This window comes from Pongo pygmaeus, chromosome 6 (assembly GCF_028885625.2).
Source record: "Pongo pygmaeus isolate AG05252 chromosome 6, NHGRI_mPonPyg2-v2.0_pri, whole genome shotgun sequence".
Lineage (NCBI taxonomy): Eukaryota > Metazoa > Chordata > Mammalia > Primates > Hominidae > Pongo > Pongo pygmaeus.
This window is the reverse complement of record NC_072379.2, coordinates 36,041,176-36,065,004: the sequence shown is the minus strand read 5'-3', so window position 1 is coordinate 36,065,004 and position 23,829 is coordinate 36,041,176. Positions and strand designations below refer to the sequence as shown.

General features: G+C 44.8%; 1 protein-coding gene across 14 annotated transcripts in view; it reads right to left on the bottom strand.

Moving 5' to 3' along the window:
• Positions 1-340: 340 nt before the first annotated feature.
• The window catches only part of GRB10 (growth factor receptor bound protein 10), a 203,482-nt gene continuing 179,993 nt past the window's right edge, over positions 341-23,829 (bottom strand). For all 14 annotated transcript variants that reach the window (XM_054494417.2, XM_054494416.2, XM_054494418.2 and 11 more), the window contains 7 exons: positions 23,021-23,119; positions 16,588-16,665; positions 15,543-15,659; positions 14,557-14,623; positions 14,241-14,328; positions 5,632-5,725; positions 341-3,369 (listed from right to left, as the gene is read on the bottom strand). In XM_054494417.2, the coding sequence (XP_054350392.1) occupies positions 3,223-3,369; positions 5,632-5,725; positions 14,241-14,328; positions 14,557-14,623; positions 15,543-15,659; positions 16,588-16,665; positions 23,021-23,119 (690 nt within the window). In that variant the 3' untranslated portion in view covers positions 341-3,222. The remainder of the gene's footprint in view (positions 3,370-5,631; positions 5,726-14,240; positions 14,329-14,556; positions 14,624-15,542; positions 15,660-16,587; positions 16,666-23,020; positions 23,120-23,829) is intronic.

The following is a 23,829-nucleotide window of genomic DNA, read 5'->3' as shown; positions in this document are numbered from 1 at the left end:
AAGAAGTGTGTTTTTAATATTCTAAGTCATTTCAAAAGGTTTTTAGTGGATGACAGGCCAGTGTTTTTTTGTTTTAATAGGAGTCTTGCTCTGTCACCCAGGCTGGAGCGCAATGGCACAATCTTGGCTCACTGCAACCTCCGCCTCCCAAGTTCAAGTGATTCTCCTGCCTCAGCCTCCTGAGTAGCTGGGATTACAGGTGCGCACCACCACGCCTGGCTAATTTTTATATTTAGTAGAGACGGGGTTTCACCATGTTGGTCAGGCTGGTCTCGAACTCCTGACCTCGTGATTGGCCAGTGTTTTAAAATTAGAAACAGACATCACCAGCAATAGAAAATGAAGAACACTGTATTAATGTTTATTTCTAATTACAAGAAACAGAACATCAGTCCCTTATTTGTACAAAAATACCTGAAAGTTTACAATTAGGTTCACGAGCCAAAGAGCTATGTACAGAATGAAGCAAAGCACATGGAATAAAGGTTTTGTCTCTTCATTAATACCTTCTGCATTCCCTGAAAACGTTTATACACGCCAGGCCAATTTACAGTCACTGCAGTTTGCACTGTGACATCACAAATCTACCGCCAGCTTGCCCGCCCCCGGAAAGGCGCAGAGATCGGTCATACTGTCAGGTATTAAGTGCAGAAAAGAGAAGACAAAACATCTAGGCTGAGGCACATGTTTCTTCAAGGTTTAGCAAACAAAAGAACGTTCTGGAACTCTAACACCTAGTGTAACAGAGCTTACCTATTAAACTCTAATAACCAAAGCATTTGGCGTTTTCCTTCTCAACTTCATCCCGGTTGCTACATGGAGTTTCATTTAGAAAAGAAAATCACAGGCAGAGATACAAAGTCAACAGGCTCCAAAACAACCCTGAGCTGTCCCCTTTACATTCATGTCAATTAAATACAAAAATAAAAGTCAAATGTCCTTCCGTCCCCGGTTTGCGGGACTTGTTCTCAGGTGGAATTCCCAGCCGCCCAGCGCGAGGCCAGCGAGCTGGGGCCTTAGGAAGTCTGCCGCCACGCGGAGGCGGTTTACATTCTCCAACAATTCACTTCGGCAGGGAAAATACAAAAGACTACGTCAAACCAGCTACGTACAAAACTGTGAATCAGAGTCAAGCTTTTGTTCTCCTTTTAAATAAACGCATATTTATAAATATGAAATACTGCAAATACAAGCTGTCTACTGGAGAGAGGCGTGAAAGAGAGAGATTATACACTGATGGGACTGGTCTACGTACACAGAAAAAAGAAATCCTAGAGTTGTTTTTCCTTGAAAAGGGTTTACCTCAAGCCAGTGAAGAGAAAGGAATCGTGGTGTAACTGCAATGTCCGTCCCTACAGTGAAGCCTGCCGCCAGGTGTGAACGCGAGAATTATCTTACTGTCAATAGTTCGAAAGACTGACTGGCTGCGAAAGGAAGAAAATGCAATTGAGCACTGATGGTTAAAAACACGTTTTGCTAGAAAATTCTTCATTTGTATATCTTTCACGGAAAACAACTAGAGTGTGGTCTGTAGACTGAAATACAGTGTTACTATATGGTAGACTGACTTCCAGCTGATTGGCCTTACTGAAGCTCGTGACACTGCTCTAGGCTACGGGGGTTGACTGAGGAGCAGAGAAATGCTGTTCCTTAGGGAGCACTTCAGTGGGGCAGATTTGGGGCAATATCGTGGCTAGCACAGATTCATAGAAGCCAGGCAGGTGTTATCTTGAAAAAGGAAATCATTCTGCTCACCACAGTAGTTTGTTGCTTGTCAAAGGAGTCCTTTCTGCTTTGCAGGGATCAAAGGTAAGGAAATGGCCACTCTCACACCTGATCACTAAGCTAAGGGGACATGGCAAAGGGGGCCACCCAAGGGGCGGAGGGGACCAAGTGACAACTCAAGCCACTGTCTGACTCATCTCCCGGAGCGGGGACAAAGTGTTGTGTTGACAAAACTCTTCCATGTCCACAACCACTGTGAGGTACTTCTGACCCTAAGCCAGCAGAGGAGGAGCCTCTAGCTGCTCTGCGTTCACTGGCTTATGGGGGTTTTCAGCAGGACGGAGGGCTGCAAGCAAAGATCTTTAAATATCAGCCTGTGCCTGTGCCCTCTGCGGCGTTTCCTTGTCTTTATCACCATGGAAACCCACGAGACACAGCACGAAGACAACCAGGTGCCATTTTCTCTTTAGATCCTTTAATCCCCCGAGGGACATCAGCCGTGAAACGACTCACACCACTGCAGCAGCAGGGGTAAGGCAGTGATCGTTCTAGAACAGGCTGAAGGCTGTGGAAACGCAAGGCTGAAGTACCCAGGTGGATTATGCAGCATCCACTGCTGGCCGATGACGGGTGCCAGGTGTGTCTCAAGGAGGCTGGCCCACGTCAATCTAGAGGCGAGGCCATTCAGCCTGCTGTTTGTGGAACAGTGAATTTTCCAAAGGAATAAAGTCTCCTGCGCTGTGCAGAACAAGACACACTAATAACAAGAGGATCTGACATCTGAGCATAGAGAAATGATTAACAGACTGTGGTTGCTTGACTGAGTCCACAAAACATGCCAAATGCCTACCACAGTGACACCTTTTATTTTAACAAGAAAGCTTTTCAAGTATACTGGGAAGGGCTGGGTTTGTCATTTGGGAGCTGAATCCACACCGTGGTAGTCGGCAGAGGGTGTGGAGGACCCTCTGGGAACATTTGGGGACCCATATTCAGTTTGAAATCTGCCCATTCAAAACTTTCTGTATTTTATGAGTTGAAACGCCACATCCCCCTCCTACCATAGGCTGAATACAATATTGAAAACAAAGAAGGAGTGCAAAAAAGTGATCAATACAAAAAAAGTAAACATATCAGTTTTAATTGTCAAGATTATTCCAGGGCAAGAGTTCATTTCCAATCACTTCTCTCCGGTTCTTGTTCCTAAGCGGCCCAAGCCAAGATGATCATTCCAGTTTATTTTCAAATTTCCGCTGGATCTTCCATGCCCTCCCCAATTTGGCCGACGCAGAGGGAGGCGACCCTGCTGGGTTCACAGCAGCAAATCGTCATTTAAGTCCAACAAACTAGTCAATCTTGGTCAGCTGGCACCGAATGAACCCATCTCGCTCTGGGTCCCCAGGTGCAGAATCGATGTGTGTTCTTAACCAACGCACAGACCGCTTCTTCACTCCAGTGTTCACTTCCTCCAGTCTTCAGCCAAGAGGACATCTGCGGTCATAAGGCCACTCGGATGCAGTGGTGCTTGAGTTTGCAAGGCAGGACTCCTTTGTTCAGCTGGTAAAAGTCAACCAGCTGGATCAGGTCAGAGAATTTGGTGTTCCCGTCATCCAGGCTGAAGAACGTCTGCCCGTCGTCCTCGCACTGGAGAGACACAAGAACACTTGCCAGGTTAGAGGCCGCCACCTCAGGGAACTGAACGGGGACCACGGCCAGCAGCAGCTACATCTGCCCATGATTTGATTCCAGAGGGACACACAAGGCAAGGTAGGCTAGAAAACACCAGGGGCGGGAAGGACAGGGGAGCAGAGGATGTGTGCTGGGGGCTGCCATGTCCCTGAGCGAGGGACAGACTTTGGGTGGGCTGTGGAGGCTGCCGAGGACAGCTAGCTCCCCTGCTCCCTGAGGTGGTAAAGGGGAAGGGCTCGAAGTTGCCCCCAGTTCACCTAGCTCATGAGAATTACATTTACCAGTTAACTTGTAAGTACCCACTGCACACAGCATACTCCGAGAAGACTGCACAAACCTGGGTCCTCACTATACGACCTCAGCCAACTCCTGAGGCCCCAGGGGTTTACTCTGCTCCATGATGAAGCAACCGTTGGGTGACTATGAGGGATTAATAAGCTCACGCAGGTAAATTCCCTTCCTAGGTATGGGGCAGTTATTTTTATTAAAGCAGGGGAATGCCACAGTATCTCCCAGAGAGAATCATAATCCTAACACCTATTTTAACTCAGTTTTCAATTGGATGACTGTAGTACAGTGCAAAACACTGCAGAAAGGAGGTCGTGTTGTTCACAGGGAACAGGTCAGCTTTAAGGCTTGGCTAATTAATGAGCTTGGAACCACTTCGTAACTCTAAAACCACTGCTAGAGCTAACAGCACATCCCACAGCCAGTTTTCACACACAGAGGCTGCACACTTAATGCCCTAAGTCCCAAGTTGCTGTTCTTTTGTTACTCGTAGGATTTGGGCATTACACACTCTGCCTACCATGAAAGCCCCGTTCTCTCTTTCTTTTTTTTTTTTTTTTAATTTACTCATCCAGCCTAAAATGTCAATCACTTTTCATTTTATATTTTGAGCTAAAAGAATTATAACTGTGTGAATAATATAATGCAGTAGAAGAACAAAAAGGATCGTCTATGCAGCACTTTCCCTAGGATAGTAATTCCTGTATTTGCATATAAGGTTGGCTGGAAGCTGGGAAGGCTGGGCTCAGCCCCAGATTCTGTTCCTCACCCCAGTGCAGTGCAGGGAAAGCCGCTGACAGCCAAGAGCCTCATTTTCCTCACGAGTAAGGTGGGGATGTCAGCACACAGCAGGAAGCAAGCAGTCACAGAAAAGACAGTGCGTGGCACACTGCCTTCCCCTGGCTCACAAAAGCTAAGCAAGACACCCTCCTCATCCTCTGTGGTCCATGGCTGCCGGTCACTACATGAGTCTTGAGATCATAACAAAGTCCTGGGGGTCAGATAAACCTGAAGAACTCCAGGTTCAACTGTGTAAAACAGGTGAGCTTAGTTAATTTAAGTCTTCTCAGAGCTTTTTCTTTGCTGACATGCAGATTGAATCTCTGAGAGGAAACTATCCCGCCAGCCTCTTTTGGTAGAGTTTGGGTTCCACAGGATGCATTTCACAAACATTATCATTACCTGCAGAATTTATCAATTCAGCATGTAAACAGCTGCTATTAATTTCGTGTATTGTATTCTCAACTAAACTGAATTCTTGCAGGCGCTGATCTAGCACTCTAATCATGAACTAGAATTGAACTGTGGCATACTGAAGTGAGAGGTAAACAACATCAGGCAAATCAAACAAAGTGCTTTGTCAAAAAAAGTAGTGTTGATTAATGTATTCTGTAATGAAGTTTTTAGAACTGTTCAAAGGGAGAATGGTCTTTAGATCCAAGGACCATGTGGAAGAAGAAACAAAATTAACTCTTTGGGAGGCCACTTATGCTTCTTGGATAGCCCTGGTGTACACCAGGACAAATGACAAGACTCCTCAGACTCCAGCAGCCAACAGGCAATCCTGCTGCACAACTCCTGCCTTCCAGACCCATGTGCTCACGGCTGCTGGGCCCTCAGCTAATTCTCCTCCACCTCCCCTTCCTGTGACCTTGATCCTCCCCATCAGTACCCTTTCGGCTGCAGCCAAGAGCTCACAGGCTCAAGAGGGGCCTCAACACCCTATCGCCACTTTCAGGATTATTTCTAGGGAAATGTTTTTCTAATTTCAAAAGACAAACCTGTAAAGAAATTCTTGAAAGTTTCTTACCTGCAGCGTTGAAACTGTCTGATACTTACCGGTCTTGTCGGTTTATAACTTGAAAATCGCATTAAGAATGAAACCAGAAAACAAACCACAAGGACTGGTCTGAGAACATCAATACTTACAGGTAAGATCTGGAAATTTTTAATTTTCTGGTGATGACACAGTGTGAGTACAAATGCCTTTGGATTACTCTGGCTGTCACGGAGGAGAAAAAGCCTGGGGAAGGGAAATAGTTGATTGCTAAAATATTTTAAAATCTGGAACTAATCACACACACATACTCTCTTTCTCTCTCACACACACACACACACACACAAACACACACACAGGCTTGGAGCCACAATGCTTCAGTGCTTTGGCATCTTGAGTGGCCTCTAGGGGCAACAGCACACCAGGCAAGCACCAAGACGGTAATTCTGAATTGTCATTCTCCATTGGAAAAAAGCTGGGCTCCTTGGGGATATGCCTGACTACAGGGTTAGGGCAGGGAAACTATAGCATGAAAAGGAATATTTTGTGCCTGCATATCAAGAAGTGCTCAAAGAATAATGAGGACATGTCAAAAAGACACAGGAGGCAGGATGACTAAATCTGGGCATCAAAATGAATTTTAAAAGTAATGGATCATAACCCATGAAATCGGAATCCGTGAGTCTGTAGTATTATTTAAAAATAAATGAGCAAATAAATTAATAGGGGAGAAGGCGAAGATCTTTTTTGGAGGAGAATGTCAGCCAATAAATAAAGGCACGATGTATTCAAAAACTACCCTTTGGCAATTACTGTAGTAACTAACAATTAACGAAGGAGAGGGGGATCTTCAACAAATGCTGAAACCGGCAGACGAAAGGTGGATGAGAAACAAGAGTATTTTCATGGCATCAAAGTGTTGTACTGTTAATACTTATTTACTACAAAGGGGAAAATAATAGCTTTACAGTGGAGAAATCTGGCCGACAGCATCTTCTTCATCAAGTATGTAAATTACCACCACTAGCAATGAGACAAATTGATCTTGAGGGCCTCCAGAGACGATGTACTGAAGATGACACAACATCACTTTTCTGGGGTGCTCCTGCCAAAAGTGCATAGCCTGAATCTCACCATGAGTGAGGAGCCTAGGCTGAGCCCAGGCACACTCTACAAGAACTGAGGCTTCTACTCAAAATGCAGGTCAAGATTACGAATACATGCTGGGAGAGAAGATTTAGGATGAAGATGTTCTTTTGCTATAAAGGAGGCAATTAGGAAGAAGGGTATAGATCAGACAATGAACTGCGTCAATGTTAACTTCCTGGTTTTTCTAATGGTACTGTGGTTATAGAAGTTCTTGTTCTTAGAAATTTTACACTGTAATAATTCAAATTAAAGGGACATCATGCCACAACTTACTCCTAAATGGTTCAGAAGAAAAAACAATAACTAAGAACAATAAGGCAAATGTGCCATAATCTTAATAACGGTATCTGGGCGAAGTGTGTACAGTTCATCCTATGATTATTATTGCAACCTTTCTACAACCTTAAAATTATTTTTTTAATCTTAAATTAGAATAGCACAAAAAAGGCATAAAATCATTGCTCTTACATGAAAAAATCTGGAGTTAGCTGAAAAGATAGTTATACATCAGAAAGCGAAGAAAGAGCCAATGAAAGCTACAAAGAAGAAATGGCCTGAGAAGGAACTCACTTTAAATGTATCCAAAACCAAACTACAATCATCAGCAAAATCACCAGTTCTAGATTGTAATGTGAAAATGGAAAGCACTTAAATAAGACTGGAAAATCCCATGCTGAAGAGGTAAAACAAATATATTTTACTACAGGACTTCTCAGAGCCTTAAATATGTGAATATTCATGGTAACTGTCTAGCAGTTTTCCAATCTTACCTACGTAGAAACCTCCCCCACCCTTTCTAATATAGCACTTTGCAGGCCTTGTTTCTTCAGGATATACTTTGGGAAACACCGATCAGAATGGGATTCCACGGTTTGGCTTGGTCAGGCCAGATGGGACGGCGTGAGGAAGCTCAGACCCCACTGGGGAACACGCGGCACCGCCAGAGAGAAGACGAGGAGATCCAGTTCTTCTCCCGAGTGCTGGTGCATGCTGGGCAGCTGTGCCCACCTCAAAGACTTGTCAGAGTCATGTCATTCCAAATAAAACATTGTTACTCTGACACCCCGAAGTTTGCCAAGCTTCAGCTCTAGCTAGAGGAAAATGTGGGGCGTCCCTTTCTCTGCCGTTAACTATCTGCTGTCTCCTTCTGCTGATGGGAAGCTACAGATGAGTGAATGGCAGCATGGCCCAGGCCTGTTCACCCCTGAGAGGGACGTGCACCCCTGAGAGGGGCAGGCTCACCCTGGGAAGTCCCAAGGCTGCTGAAAGGCTTGAGCTTTACAGGGAATGCCTGAAGGTTGTCTATCTGAGATGACTGCTATGGGGGGAGAATGGCATTGCTTAGGCATCAGCAGGAATCCTGGATAGGTCACTTATTATCTTCATCATCTTGGGCAACTTGCCTTCGCAGCCTCAATTTCTTCGTCTGCAGAAGGGGAACAACACCTCTTTTTTTTTTTTTTCTTTTTTTTGAGACGGAGTTTTGCTCTTGTCACCCAGGCTGGAGTGCAATGGTGCAATCTCAGCTCACTGCAACCTCCGCCTCCTGGGTTCAAGCAATTCTCCCCTCTCAGCCTCCCAAGTAGCTGGGACTACAGGCGCCTGCCACCACACCCAGCTAACTTTTATATTTTTAGTAGAGATGGGGTTTCATGGTATTAGCCAGGCTGGTCTCAAATTCCTGACCTCAGGTGATCCGCCCGCCTCGGCCTCCCAAAGTGCTGGGATTACAGGCGTGAGCTAGGGATTACAGGCGTGAGCTACTGCACCCAGCCAGAATAACTCTTCTCTTACAGGACCATTGAGAAGACTATGGCTGATGTATATACAGCTTTGTGCATGATCACACGCAATACAAGGTGGCTTGAAATAACAGTCACTGCAATCAGCCAACTGCCACAATCCAGTGATTTCTAAGGGGATTGCAGTTATAGGAAAGATGCCCAGTGAGAAGCTAAGCACGTTAAGTGACTACTAGCCAGGCTCAGAAGTTGTAAACATGGCCCAGGATGGACAGTGGCAAGAACCAGGTAAGTTCTTAAGAATGGATGCTAGGGATGGTGCACTCACCAGTCCATCATAAATGAATGAAGAGCCCCTTGTGACAGGACCCGACAGTGATCAGAGTACAATCTAGACCACGTTTACAAGCAAGACACCATGCAAAGTGTTTCATGCACGTATTAACTCATTTATCTTCATGGTGATACTGTTATCTTCATTTCACAATGATAAGGGAAGTGACACACAGAGAAGCTAAGCAACTTCCCCAAGGTCACACAGCCAGTCATGGAGGAGTTCCTGGTTCAGCAGGAAAAGCAGACGACAAGTGAAAGTATCCCTCTTAAAAGGGTGCTATGTGAGTCCTATAACACCTCTCTTTCTGCGGCTGGGAGAAGGGAAAGCGTCAAAGAATTCAAATTTTGCTGAAGAGGTTTCCTTCCAACATGTGGAGGGGCATGAAGTGCAGACAGAGGGACTGCACAGGCAGATGACACAGGGGTTGATGTCTGGCACAGCAGGAATGCCAGTGGGGCTGGACCATGAGTGTGGGCGTGGCGGGGGGGGGGGGCATCCACATGCCCTGGGGGGATAAGCATGGTGCTGGGGGTGGGGTGGGATTTTTTGGCAGAGAGGACTACAGACCTAGATTTGCCCTTAAAAAGATCCTTCTCCTGCAGTTCTGGGATGGGCATGGGTGGCAAGACAGGAAGGAAGCAGGCGGCAAATTCAGTGCAGGGCTGGTAAAGCACGAGTATGCGCGCGCACACGCTCAGCTGCATGGGTGGGGACGGGGATGGGAGGGGAGCTGCCTGGATCCTGGGATTTCAGGAATACTTTACGGGCTTATTTAAGGCTCTGATGTCTCTTTCTAACTGCGTACACCGTTTGAGAATAAAGCTATGGAAAATGCTGTTGTTATATTGTCTGTCCAGAATCTTGTGCTGTTTTTCGAGGTGGTTTTCCTTTCTTTGTTGTTTAACTCTTTAAACTGGCTTGCCTTCATCATCTCTGCAGGGATCAGTAAAGATTAGAAATGGATTATTTACCCTGTTATACAAATACACCTCCTCCCTACACCCAAGAATTGAGAGGAAGATGAGCTGTTCCTGTGTTAACACCTGAATCGATCCCATTATCTGCATTTCTGTGTGCGGTTAGCGCTCCAGCAGCCTAAGGCGGGAGCTGGAAATGACAGCCTTGGAGACAAGGAAGGCTCCAGGGAGGACGGAGAGGTACGCCTGCTCATGAATAAGCCGGGCTGATTTGGGGAATGGAAGGTAACAGGTGATGCTTCTATTGCTTTACAAGTCTGGAAAGACAGATGCCTCGCCAACTGGGTTTCTGATCCAAGAAAAATTGAAAGACAAACATGGCTGGGGGAAGCAAAACGCTGACACACAATTCAGGTGGCCCAGCAGTGCTGACCTGCAATCCACCCCACCCCAAGGCAGCCCTTTCAATCCGAAGTGGACAGAGTGGGCCTTACCCCAGAATCATTCAGGAAGCTTCTTCAAACATAGGACTGCCACGCCCATCCCCGAGGTTCAGAAACATCTTCGCCTCGGGATGATGGGCGTCCTCACTGCCCTAGCCTTGGGGAGGACACTTAGTGGCCACAGCACCAAATAAAGCCTCCTGTGGAAGTGCCACTTCTCCAGCAGAGTGACGCTACCCTGAAGTGAGCCCGCGCTGCCTCCCACACACAGCAAGGGTAACAGAGGTCCCCCTAGAACATTCTGGGCCCACTGTTGATGCGGTTCAGGGGTATAAGCAGGTATACACTGTATTAGAAGCCCCAGAACACACAGATACCCCTAACTCAAAAATGTCACAGAAAGAGAAATTTCTGTGTTAGGTTTTTCTCTCCTCAGGCATGCCAGAAACTTTAGAGGAGAAACATACTGTTTTATAGTTAGAGGAGGAGTTGCTTCTAATGCTTTGAGAGACTGCTCTGTGATAAAGCTGACATCTCGAGTAAGGAGTTTTGGAGCAATTGTAAAGCCACATGGGAAACAAAATAAAATCAGACCCATACTCTACCCAGCAGTGAGGATAAATAAACCCAAGTGCATCTGGGATTGAAACAAAACCAAACCAAGACCAAAAATGAACCAACAAGGACAAAATAAAGAAAGGGAGAATGGAAAGAGCAGGAAGGAAGGAAAGAGGAGCAGAGGGAAGGAAGGAGAGAGAGGGAGAAAAGAATCCAAGTATAAGACAACATGAATGCACCCCTTTATGATTTAGGAGTGGGAAAAACAAAAGTGTCTGCAACTTAACTGATTACAAAAACGGACAAAAAATGTAAACAGGGCAGAACTGCCAAAAGACAAAGTCGTCCTTCCATACATGAAATCAGGGTCAGCCTCCTTCATGAGAGATGCGTCTGACAGCGTGACTCTCGGATGAAGAAGTAAGCCTGCTGAGGGACTCTGGTGACACTTCACAATATTACACAGGCCCTGCCCTTCCACCCCACAGCCCCACTTCTCAGGACTCATAGCAAAGATACACAGCAAAATTATGAAACAATGCAGCACTGTGTCTCATAACATTTGCCTGGAAACATGGTGAATATCCCTCAGTAGGGGACATTTTAAAAAATGATGTTCCATATACATAAAAGAAAACCCAACAGTGGAAAAGAAATGTGGGCCATCGCGATACGCTGCTGTGGAGCGATCCTTGGGACGCAGAGACTGCGGGAACTGCACAGTGCAGTACTTGCAGCATGCTACCTTTGCTTAACGAGAGGCAGAAAACAAAATCTTTTCACTCGTATTTGTACAATGAAATGACAGAAAGATAAACAAACACTAATAAAAGCTGTTTATCTGGTGTAGGGGTTGGGAGGCAGAGTTGAGTGGACAGGGCATGTGCCTTATTTCATAGATCTGACTTTGGAACCATGAAAATGTTTTATGCAATTTACAAAGCAGCATTCAACCAAAAAGAAAATAAATCAGATCCACTTGCAAACACTACAGAGAAACAGAAACAAACAAACCTGATTTACCCAGCAGTTTGGTGACAGAACCATAGAGAAGAATTACTTTAAGTGACTTTGGGCAAGGTATTTTAAGGTAACCTGCCTGGATTAATCCTTAAGGATTAAAAGGACTGCAAAGAAATCGCAATTCAGGAGTCTTACTGAATTAATATCAGCATTTACATTTTCAAGATATTACATGTATGTATTTTATATTATGTAATATAAAGTAATAAGTAATTAAGTTAATGCCATTAACAGAGATCATCAGAGGAAAAAAAAACCCAACAAAATCAAAGAAGTAAAAAAATCCTGTAATCTCAAATTTGAACTAGCAATACCAACATGAACCCAACATTTATTTTTTGTTTTAAAAAAGCCATGTCCTAGCTCTGTTTACTAAAAAGATCTAAAGATTGTAGTCTCCAAATACCATTTTCCATTAGAAAGAATCAGGGTCCCTGTGAGAAATGCATCATTTCAGTCTGATACATCTTGTCACCCCAAAATCAAATACCATTAATGGTAGCTCAAAAGAACTCAGGAAGCAACTTGAAGGAGCCATTGGCCAATGAGGGGCAAAGTGAGCGTCAAGAAGAGGAGGTTTTGACTGAAATAAATCAAACACAAAAATCTAAGTTCATAGTGACAGTTTAAACAAAATCCAAACAAACTAACAACAAAAACACCCCTTGTTTGCCTCTAGTGGAAGGTGGGAGAACACAAACTCATTATTCTAAAAATTGACAAGTAAAGGGGAAATCCAGGCACTTACTTACTTTTTCCAGGAAATATCTAATGCAAGAAAGAACTTCAGCTCATATAGGAAGGAATTAGAACATGATGATTTTGGAACCCCTAATGAAATACTGAACCTGGGCAAGTTCACCAAGGGCTGCTAAAACCATGTGGTGGACGGGGACGGCAGCCTCAGTGGGGAGGTTCCAGCTGGCTGCACTTGAATCCCTGCTCACCCAACACCACTAAACAGCAGCCAGGCTTCAGGCCTCCTCCATTCCAGGCAGCAGAGCACCCAGTACCTGCCCTGCAGACACCAGGCAGAAGAAATGCATCTGATCACACCATGACCACCACTCCCCAGGAATCAGGGAGACAGAGGAACTTATTAAAATAAACCACAAACATGCTATTAGCAAATGACACACTTCTTTAACGAACAAAAGATGTTTAAAAAAATAGAAGAAAAACGGAGTGATGAGAAAGACTATTCTATATCCAAGGAGACAGAAGTATATGGTATAGCATCCAAATGCCATTTGTGGGTCCTGCCTTAAATAACTTCAATTTAATTTAAAGGAGTTTTTTTGGTGACAACTGGGGAAATCTGAACATGGATTAGCTTTTAGATGATAGTAAGAAATTCTTATTTATTTAGTTAAGTGTAATAACATTGCAGTTATATCAAAACAAAAAGGTCCTTTTTTTTTAGAGACAGGCATTGAGATGTATTTGCTGGCAAAAATTTAGGATATCTGAAATTTCCTTTAAAATAGAAGAGGAGGAAGAGGAGGAGAAAAAAGGAAAAGGAGAGATGAAGAGGAGGAGGAGGAGGAGGAGAATGTAGGAAAGGGAAGAGGTGAAGTAAGTTAGCAGGTTGAAGCTGCGTGATGGGTAAGTGGGGTTTCGTTATACACTTATGTAAATGTGAAAATTTCCGTAATAAAACTTTTTGTAAAACGAAGGACACAAGAATCATTCTTTGAGTTTAGCAGCTTCCAGGAACCTGTATTTTGAGCATTCAGACCCCATATGGGACAGCTCCCATATGGATGTAACTACTTCCTCAGGGAGGATGATCAGCCTGTCTCTTCCTGGAAGACTCTGCTGGCTCCGCAGTGTCGGCCTTCTGTGGTAACTGCATCCCATGTCCCTGTCCCTATATCCACACTGTGGCTAGCTCCTTCCCAGGGTCATTCAAGTGTGGTCTTGGGATTTGCTTTGGTCAATGGGATGGTGGCAAATGTGATGCTACGAGAATCTTGAGAAGTCTCGTGCATGTGTAGTAGGGTTTAACCTCTCTTGCTATGCCTGGGAGCCTCAAGTAACCTGCTGCAGACACATGCCCAGTCACTCATTGCCACGGCAACAGCTCACAGCAACAACCAGACACGAGTGAACCTATCCTGGACTGTCCAGCCCCAGCCAAGCTGGCCCAGGTGAGAAAGGCCACTCAACCAACAACGATATGTAATTTATTTTTGTTGTTTTAAGCCACTAAGGTTTGGGGCTATTTGTTCTCAGCAAAACCAACCTCATATAGTACACAATCAAAAAGTGTAGGCAAAAGCATTTTTTTTTCCATCTGCCCACTACCTTATGATGATAACTTGTGTTGTCCATCTCTTCAGATTTCATACCAGAGGTGAAGGATAATTACAGATACAGTCTGGGCAGACATGAATTAGATCCCTTTCTGCCCCTTACTAGCTGGGCAAGCCCTGCATACCACTTACATCTCTAGCCTACCTTTTCTCCTCTTTAAAATGAGGACAAAACTGCTGCCTGTCCAGCAAGGATGTCTGAGGAATTAAACAGAACAGATCCCCAGCACAATAAAACCTTAGCAGACGACAGCTCTTATCAGTGGTGGTTCCTTACCCATCCACGAGCCCTTGCTGTTTAATGATCCTGTGGGATTCCTCCCTGGAGATCCTCCCGTGAAACCAGTGCTGTGTCCTGTGAATCACTGTGGGGGGAAGAGAGGAGGAGGGTAGGATGTTGGTGCCTCTGCAGAATGGCTTCCCTGACAGCACAACCAACTCTGATCAACTCAGAGCCCCTGACTCCCCCAGCTACAGCTTGTGTGGTGCACTCTGGCCACAGGCAAATTCGTAAGGCTCAGGGGGAATGGAGGAGGGGGGTGCTGTTTGATTTTCTTTATGTACAAAAACATCAGGCAATGTGCCCTGTTTACCTGTACTTAGGGTAGAAGGGTGGAGGGGACTTTGGCTACCTAGGATGTTCATCCGTGTGCTTCGCTTCTGCAAAAGAAATCCCACATTAGCACCGAGGACAGCAGACAGACACACCAAGTCACCCAATATGTCCAAGCTCATGGCAGGCCACTGGGTGGGGTGCCTGACTGGGCTCACAAGGGACCTTGCCCCATCTGAAGCCCCCACTGACCCCTGAGAACAAAGAGCTCAGGGTTCGCAGTTGTTAAGAACACCCTGAAATATCTCTAGTAGCCCCAGTATTGAAGTAGACATGCTTATTTCTCACACTGAAGACATACGATGAAAACGCCATGAACATCCTGGTAAATCTCAGGAGAAACACACAAGCCTTTCTATTAAACTCACGCAGTTCTCAAAACATTGGGCATTGGACTCCCCGTGCTTGGGACTTCCTTCTTTTTCCCATCCCCTGAGGCTGAAGTACAGAAAATGCCAGAGTCCAGGCTCCTGCTTTGCACATGGCCTTTAAGTCTCAGGACTTAGAAGCTGAGTGATAGTCTTCCCACTTAGAGATCAAGAACCTAAGCCTCAGGGGTGAGGGAGCAGCCCAAGACCTCCAGGCTGTTAGTAGCAGACCTTGATGTGAGTACCTGCTGGCCCCACTCAGGCCCGGGCTCTGTGCACTCCACAGACAGCCACTGCCAGTTCATCAGCAGAACAGTTCTGCATAGGAGCCAGGGAGGGCAGAGAGCTCTGTTCCTCTCCTGTCCCTTCCATGAAAGCCCAGGGGACAGGGGACAGCAGGGAAAGGCTGGGTGCTGGGAACGTGGAAGGGGCCTAGAAGGGCCAACTGCTTCCTGCAGCTGAGAACTCAGAGGCCACCCCACCCAACATGCCACCCCTCTCGCCAACCCGCATAGAGCTTTTCCTCTGGGAGAAGACCACGTGGTGGGGCTACCACCTTGAGGGTGCCCCTCCAGGCTGGCCAGGGCCGGGGCCTTACCCTCCAGGCGTGGCCCTCCTCCAGGGCTGCGCTCTGGGCCTCAGCCGGATTCTCTATCACGCGTCCTGTTTGCCCAGAAAAATCCATTGCCACGAGGGAGTTCTCGGAGACACTGCGCTGAAAAGGAAAGGCCGCAGTTCTTAAACTGCAGGGAAATAAGGCAGAGTGGAGTCTTGGCGTGAAACTATCATCAAGATGGTCAGGCAAGGGGAGCAGAGAATGCTCGCTTTCTACCTCTGAACTTCCCAAGTTTCAGGTGGGAAATTCACCGGTTCAGGCTGAAAATTCAGTGGCCCCTTCAGTTTTTCTTAAGAATGAAACACATTCTAGTCCTCCCTGAGTATTAAAAAGGCTGCTGGTGAGGCCCCCGGCACCCGCAGCATTTGGACCATGTAGTCCTTCACAGGCTCCTAACCTGCACTCCAACACATCAAAGAAATCAACAGCCAGGGTGAGCCTAGGCCTCCCCAGTGAGTCATTCCCTCAGGGACGTGGGTTCAGGAAAACTCATGGACCCTTTCTGTGGCACCATTTGGCATCTCAAAGGGGCAGATGCTGAAGGACCCTCAGGACTGTATTTTGAGAAGATGAAGTGCTTCTGCCCCTTTGAGAACAGAGTGCCCAGAACACAAGAGGAACGATGACAATCTCTAAATTCTCACCAGGGAATGAATGCAGCGTAATAGTCAACAGCTCCCATGGGTCCCAAGGTTTAAGGGACAAAAGCAAAAGGCAGGAAAGGCAGTACCCCACAAGGCCACAAGTTGTTGCTGCCATTTTTGAGCACTTAAAGAGAGCCACCTACTTACACAACCCTGAGGGGAGATGCAGGGACGGGAGAAGAACGGCAGAGGAATTCACTCCCTGCCGTTACACCATTGAGACTACAAAGCCCATGTCATCGTGGGACATACTGGCTTCCCTGAAACGCACACACACTCTCCAGAGCTTCTCTTGCCTACCTTGTGTGAATGAGGCGTCCTTAACACATGTGATGCAGAAGCTGAAAAGGCACTAGACTTCTGAAGCTCCTGGCTTTACTTACCACTGGCGTTGAGAACGGGGACAGCAAGGCCTTCCTCTGCTGAGGGATTCGGTAGTTCTGGTACAGGAGCATTCCATACTGGAGGGGAGAAGCCACAGTTAGTCACTGGCCCAGGAGCCCCGAGGCCCAGCATGTGACAAATGCCACAGCAGGAAAAGGCAATGTTGAGTGCGGAACAGGGAGTGATGCCCTGTACCAGCCTCCAGGAGCCTGAGTGCCGCTGACCCTGATCAACACAGGGATTAGGGGCAATGACGCCCCTTGAAATAAAAAATCCGAGGATAGCTTTTGACACCCCCAAAACTTACCTACTAGTAGCCTACTGTTGACCAGAAGCCTTAATGATAACATAAACAGTTAATTAACATGTATTTTGTATGTTATATGTATTCTATACCATATTTTTATAAGGAAGTAAGCTAGAGAAAAAATGTTATTAAGAAAATCATAAGAGACAATACAATTATGGGATTGTACTGCATTCGATTCTGTAAGTCTACATGTTGACACAATGAATCATTTGTGTGATGTGGAGGGCAACCATTCAATCTCTAGTATGTATCAAGCAATTTAAGTTTTTCTTGTCATGTCATGACTTTTCTCTGTTCTTGGGCGCACTTCCAGCTTCACTAGTGGCATTTCATATGGGTCCCATGGTGTTCTTTAAAGTTCCTGTATTGCACTACACACAACGAAAAATACTCCAGAAACATGAGCCCATTTTTTACTACAACACACAATTTATTGGAGAGAGGACCTGCTCATGGGGAGATAATTAGCAACACAAGGTGGGTTTTTAAATGGATATTTGCAACATCTGAGTTCACTGTAATAGCAACAGGAGGTGTCTACAAAATTATGACAGTAATACAGCAGGGACTATAGTTAATTTTATGCAGTTCTGAGGTAATCCACATCTTTGTTTGTTTACATCTCTTGACCACAAATGGTGCCATATACAGTCTGTGTTTGTGTGCATTCAGTTTTGATAAATTTTAACTTTTTATGATAGATTTATATACATAAAAAAATCTCTAAGTGGACCTGCACAGTTCAAATCATTCAAGTTCACATTCAATATGGTGCATGCCCCAGTGCTGCTGCTACTGTTGCCCGTCAGGAGGGAAGAGCTGACTGGTTTTGGAATAAGCGGGACAGTGACAAACATAATAATAATAACATCAAGAGCAAGTAATCTTATTGAGTGCCACTATGGGCTACGTATGTGTCTAAGTGCTTTATGTTGTTATTTCATTTAATCCTCTCCATTTTATGAGCTGTATACTATAATTATCCCCATGTTACAGAGCACAGAACTGAAGCACAGAGGAATGAGGCAAGCTGCCCACAGTCACGACTTTGAACGTACACAGCCTGTTCCAGACCCAGTGCCCTCCCTAGCTGAGGCTTGCCACCTAATTGGCTCAGTAGTCTGCACTTTCTGATCCTGGCAATGAGGACTCAGGGCCCTGCAAAATCTCATACACATCCAGCATCCCAACCTACACACCCAAATCACACATTCCAACCACGTGGAGAAGAAGAAAGAATCAGAAACAGGAAGCGAAGTCATCAAATGGGACACCTCTTCTTTCATGGGATCTAAGCTCAGTTCTGGCTCTAGGTCTCATGGCACATACTCATTTCTAAGATAAAAATACCTAGAACATGATGCAAAGGTCTAATACAGGAACGACTGCACTCCAGCAAGAGAAGAGCGAGAACAGGTCAGGAGATATATCTGATGAGATAATGCCAAAAACTTTCCAAAGCTGACAAAAAGATGTCAAGCTACAGATTCAGGGTGTAGGATAAATAAGCCCGCTCCGAGCATATATCATGGAAAGATTGCTGAGAAACAGACACAAAGAAAATGTCAAAAACAACCAGAGGAAAACATGCATTATTTTCACAGAAGCAATGGGAAGACAGACAACTCATGTTTTTACATAAATTATAAGATTCAGAAGACAATGCAGTGGGAAGATGCAGAAGAGAATAACCGCTAACCTTGCATCCTATAACCAGTGAAACGTTCCTTCAAGAATGAAAGTGAAACAAAAAGTGAGAAAATTTCTCAGGCCCACATGAAAAGAACCGCTAAGTTGAGGTCTCCTAGTCCCAGAGAGAAGAATGCAAATTTAGAAAAGATTAAAGTGCAAACGTGTAGGTGATTAAAATTAAAATTGAGTATATAAAACAATAACAACAACATTATGTATTAAGAGGTTTTATATATATGACAAGAATCCTTCAAAAGGGACAATGGAGCAAATGGAGTGAAAGGTCCTCATGCCTGCCTGAAAGCAGTCAGTAAATGTACTACATTATAAAAGATTTTAATAAGTTCAAGGGGCATGTTAGGCCAGGCGCGGTGGCTCACGCCTGTAATCCCAGTACTTTGGGAGGCCAAGGCAGGCAGATTACTTGAGCCTAGGAGTTTGTGACCAGCCTAGGCAACATGGCAAAACCCTGTCTCTATAAAAAATACAAAAATTAGCTGGGCATGGAAGTGCATGCCTGTAGTCCCAGCTACTCAGGAGGCTGAGGTGGGAAGATGGTTTGAGCTCGGGAGGTTGAAGCTACAGTCAGATGAGCTCATGCCACTGTACTCCAGCCTGGGAGGCAGGGTGAGACCCTGACTCAAAAAAAAAAAAAAAGGTGTGATATCTAGGGTAACCAGGGGAAAATAGTAAATGTACATATAAGTATTGGGTTAATACAGGGAAAAACATAAATATACTTAATAAATCTAAAAAATTAAGAGAAAAGGAATACAGGAGAGGTGGGACAACCTGGAAAAAACTGCAAATTGCAGGTTCAAATACAAATATGATTATCACACTAAATAATACAATTAAATCACAGTAAATATTCTGGTTAAAAGATAAAGATTATCAAAGTAAAATAGTTACGTTGTGCTTAGAAGAGATATTCCTTAAACATAAGGACCCAGAAAGGTAGAAAAAAGATGGTCCAAGAGAAATTATATAATGAAGCAAAGCTGAGATAAAAACCATTAAATAAATTAATATGTGCCAGATTAGACTCTGGGGCAAGGAGCATTGCTAATAAAGCATATTTCATAATGTCTTAGAATTGACATACCAGGAAGATACAAATATTCTCAATTTTGGGTACCTAATAACATACACATTTTATTTTATTCACACGTTTGCATGTATATATTTACATATATGGGTGTGTGTAGACAGAGAAGATTAAATGGTAATAAATAATTGTTGCAGTTTTAATGCTGCGTTCATTGCCTTTTCAACGTCAGGTCATGTAAAACCAAAGCAATCAGTACTAGGGACTCTTGCATGGACGTGGTAAGACTTCCCTCTTGGGGATGAATTTCTACAGTAGATTAAGAGACTTCTAGAAGACAGAGGGAGGAGGAAAGATGGTAATAAATAATTGTTGCAAAGTTTTAATGCTATTCACACAGCTCCTATAGCATCCAAGAAATTACCTAACAAACAATGTAACAGGAAGAAATGAGACAAAAGATTATCTGCTGGCGCTACTAAGAGCATCTTTCTGAAAAGCTAAGTAAAGCCATGCCAGCTTTCTCCTATGTAGACCCAAGTTATAAGATTTATTTATTTTTTTCAAGAAAGTGTATCTGTGTAGGTAAAGATGTAAGAAGGTCCTAGGTTAATTCAAAATAACAACCCAGCTCTGCCTTTCCATGGTTGATATGAAGATGCTGTTTGTAGTAGATGGTAAAAGGGCCCTGTCAACTTCAGCCCTCAGACCCTCTTATCCTCTAAAAGGGGATCCGGCATCCTGTGTCCTCCTCTGGAGGAAGGCAGAGCACACACATGGGATGCCTTGTTTTAGAATGAATGTCAACATGGAGACCCTGGAGTCATAAGGAGTTACCTCCCCACTGTCCCTAACTCTATCCCGGTTATCATTTCTGTATAGTGGGCAATGAATCAGTGACGACAACAATGAAATGGCATTTCGATTGCATTACAATCCTATGGCTATTTGGGGCAGAAACACATCACTCGCACTCCACTTGAGACTGGCCCCGAGGCTCTGCCACCTTCCTGTCAGGTCTGGCTCGCCAGCCTCCTATAAGAATAGTACCTAAGAGGTATCCTTAATGACTCTAGAATCTGTGTATCACTGGATGCAAAGTGCTTCCCTGCAAAGTGGCTGGGACAACAGGAATGCATTCAGAACTGACTGCAGCTTCCAGGTGGCTCTAGGGAGGGCAGCAAAGCATGGTAGTGAGGAAAGGGGTTCTGGGGCCAGAATGTCAGGGCTCTGACCCTGCTCTGCCACATCGTGGCAGCCACAGCTTGGGCCTCAGTTTTGTCATCCACAAAATGAGGATGATAATATGCATGTCACCGAGCTGTCACAAACAGTAAAGTGATACAGAATGCCTGGCCCATAGCAAATGCTCAAAAAAATCTTAATATTATGTAACACATCATTGTTAACACTGACAACAATAAAGTCAGTTCGTTTTGCATTAGTCACTCTGCCCACATCCTTTCCTGTGGCTCGTTATGTTAGCGCAACAAAGGAGAGACACCCAAGAAACAGTGGTTAAGAACCTGCTACTTGGATTTATTATATATTACCCAAAGTAATAGAATTCATAGCTTCTTGGAGTATACTACCACTTTCCTTTTTCATTTCCTTTTTTCTTTTTTTTTTTTTTTTGCCTTTTCCAAAACAGATTATTCATTTGCAGATTAAAATTTCAACCATATACAGACAGCTTCAAAAGATCACCCCTGGCCGCTGCCCCTATCTGCACAGCTGCCTCTCCCATCTCCTCTCCCTACTAAGCAACCTCTTTCTTCTCTCCTGCAGCTCACACAATGCTCATGAGCATACCATCAAATACAAATATTCCAATTTTTCCTGTTCCCTTCACACAAATGTAGCATTCTCTCTATATACTGTTCTGTAGTTTGCTTTTTAATTGTTAGTAATTTTTCCACAACAGGACACAAAGAGCAATCTCATTCTTTCTGGAGGTCCATGCAGAATACTGCCCTCGATGGATAGATATTATGTCACCTATGTGACCAGTTCCCACTGATGACCCTTACACTGAAAACCGGCTTACACAGGAGTGGTGTAGGATCTATGATGTATTAACATGGACATTTCCTCTTCCATTATGAATTTGTAAAGTTTTGATTTCCATAATTCTTTTTTTAATCAGTGAAAACATAAAATAAGGTTCTGGGAGAGAGATACAGGAAGCCAATCTGTGGAACTTTTGGTCTGGGCCCCAGCCTCCTATAAAAATGGCACTAGGATGTATCCTTAATGTCTCTGGAATCTGTGGATTACTGGGTGCAAAGTGCTACCTGCCAAGTGGACAGGACAACAGGACTACATTCAGAATTGGATCTGCAGCACCTCCAGGAAAGTTTTGAGCTATGCTTCCTTCGGTTCCTCCATCTCCTTAATTGACTTCACCTTGAGTCTCTGGACCAGCTCAAAGGCCACTACAGTTCAATGAAGGCTGGGAGTTTTGGCAAAGAAATCCCTAGACCATTGTATCTATTGGCTCCAGTTGACTAAACAAACATCTCCTATGGAGACCCCTGGACTTTAGCCAAGCTCACCTGGGCCAGCTAACTTACAACTCACAAGGACTCTGTAGACTTAATTCTAGACATGTGGGATATGGTATATGTGCACAGAAACACTGTGGGAAATCCAAAGTGATTACAGTAAACAGCCGTATGAAATCACTCTGGCAATTGGCATGAAATTGCTGTCAAGGGCATTACTCTATATGCAGTACCACGTGATAAATTTCCTTTAGAACTTACAGTCAGGAGGTACTGTCTCCGCTGAGGAGCTTCAGTGAACTGTATAATTCATCACGTTTACTTCATGGCCCTGGCTTTTTGGGAACCTGAGAATTGGTTCAGTCATGAAAATAATTAACACCTCATGTACTATTTCCTTTCTCCCTGGTCCTGATTTTTCGAATCCTATTCTTCTAATTTAGTGGTCTCAACCAGGGGCAATTCCCCACCCTCTGGCTTCAGGGCACATTTGGCAACATTTAGAGACATTTTTGGTTGTCTCAACTGGCCGGGCATGCGACTGGCATCTAGCAGGCAGAGACCAGGTATGCCACACAGCTAAGTGGCCTGCAATGCTTGGATGTCCCCCAGACCCTCGACGAAGAATTATTCTACCCAAAATGTCAGTAGTACTGAGTCCGGAAAACCTAGCTCTACTCTGTTTAATATTAGGCCCTCTGTTAAAAGCTCCTGAGATCTTGTTTAGAAAGGTGCTTAACTACATTTGATAAATAAAATATTGTGACAGAACAGCGGAAAAGTTATGAGCATTTTCCTGCCAGAACAGACATCAAGTCCAGAGGCCAATTTTCCACGAAGAGATGTGCACTCAACACAAACTGCAAGATGTCACATACCTTGAGGAGTCTGAACGCTGTCATCCAGCACGTCCTCGTTTGCTCGTCCTCTGCACAGAGCAACCTCAGCTCTTTAGTTTCATTCCTGACTTTGTTTGGCTACAGGAGGTAAAAGAAAGTCCTGTTAGTGTTACACAGGGAGTTAGAAACAGCTTCTGTCAAGGCAGGGCTGCATCTGACACAAACCAGAGACAACCAGCTGGAGATCCCCCTAGCAAGGAGCACAGCAGATACACACACACCTGCGTGTTAAGCGTTCATTCATCCGCCTTCCCGACAAGCCTTTATTAAGTGCCTACCATGGACTGGCCCCAGGTTCTGTACCACTTAGCTGAATAATAAGCCATCCTTCGGGAACTTCAGAGGAGACAGAAAAACAAACTAGCACAGGACAACATAACGTGGTAAGCACAATAGGACAAAGAGGAAGAGGCATCTAACTCTGTCGAGGGACTGGATTCTATGGGAGGAGAGCCTGCCTTCTGATTTACAGGAGGAGAGATCTTAAAGTTGCCCCCAGGCCACTGAGAGGAGGGGCTGCTGCAGGGCTTAGCCAAGAGGGGCAACTCCTGAGGAGCTCAGGGATTCTGATGTCTGAGCAGCCCCAAGATCAGACCCCAAGTAGAAGGTCCAGAGAGGGAGACTGATGTTGGCTCTGGAGAATGAGACAGAAGGGGAAGTAGGCACCATGAGGAGAAGACAGGTGCCCCTCCAGAGGCAGGGCCCTTTGGTGAGGGAGGAGAATTGTTGCAGGGATAAACTGACCTGCATCTCCAGAAGAACCCCCAACTTCAGACTCAAGAAACAAT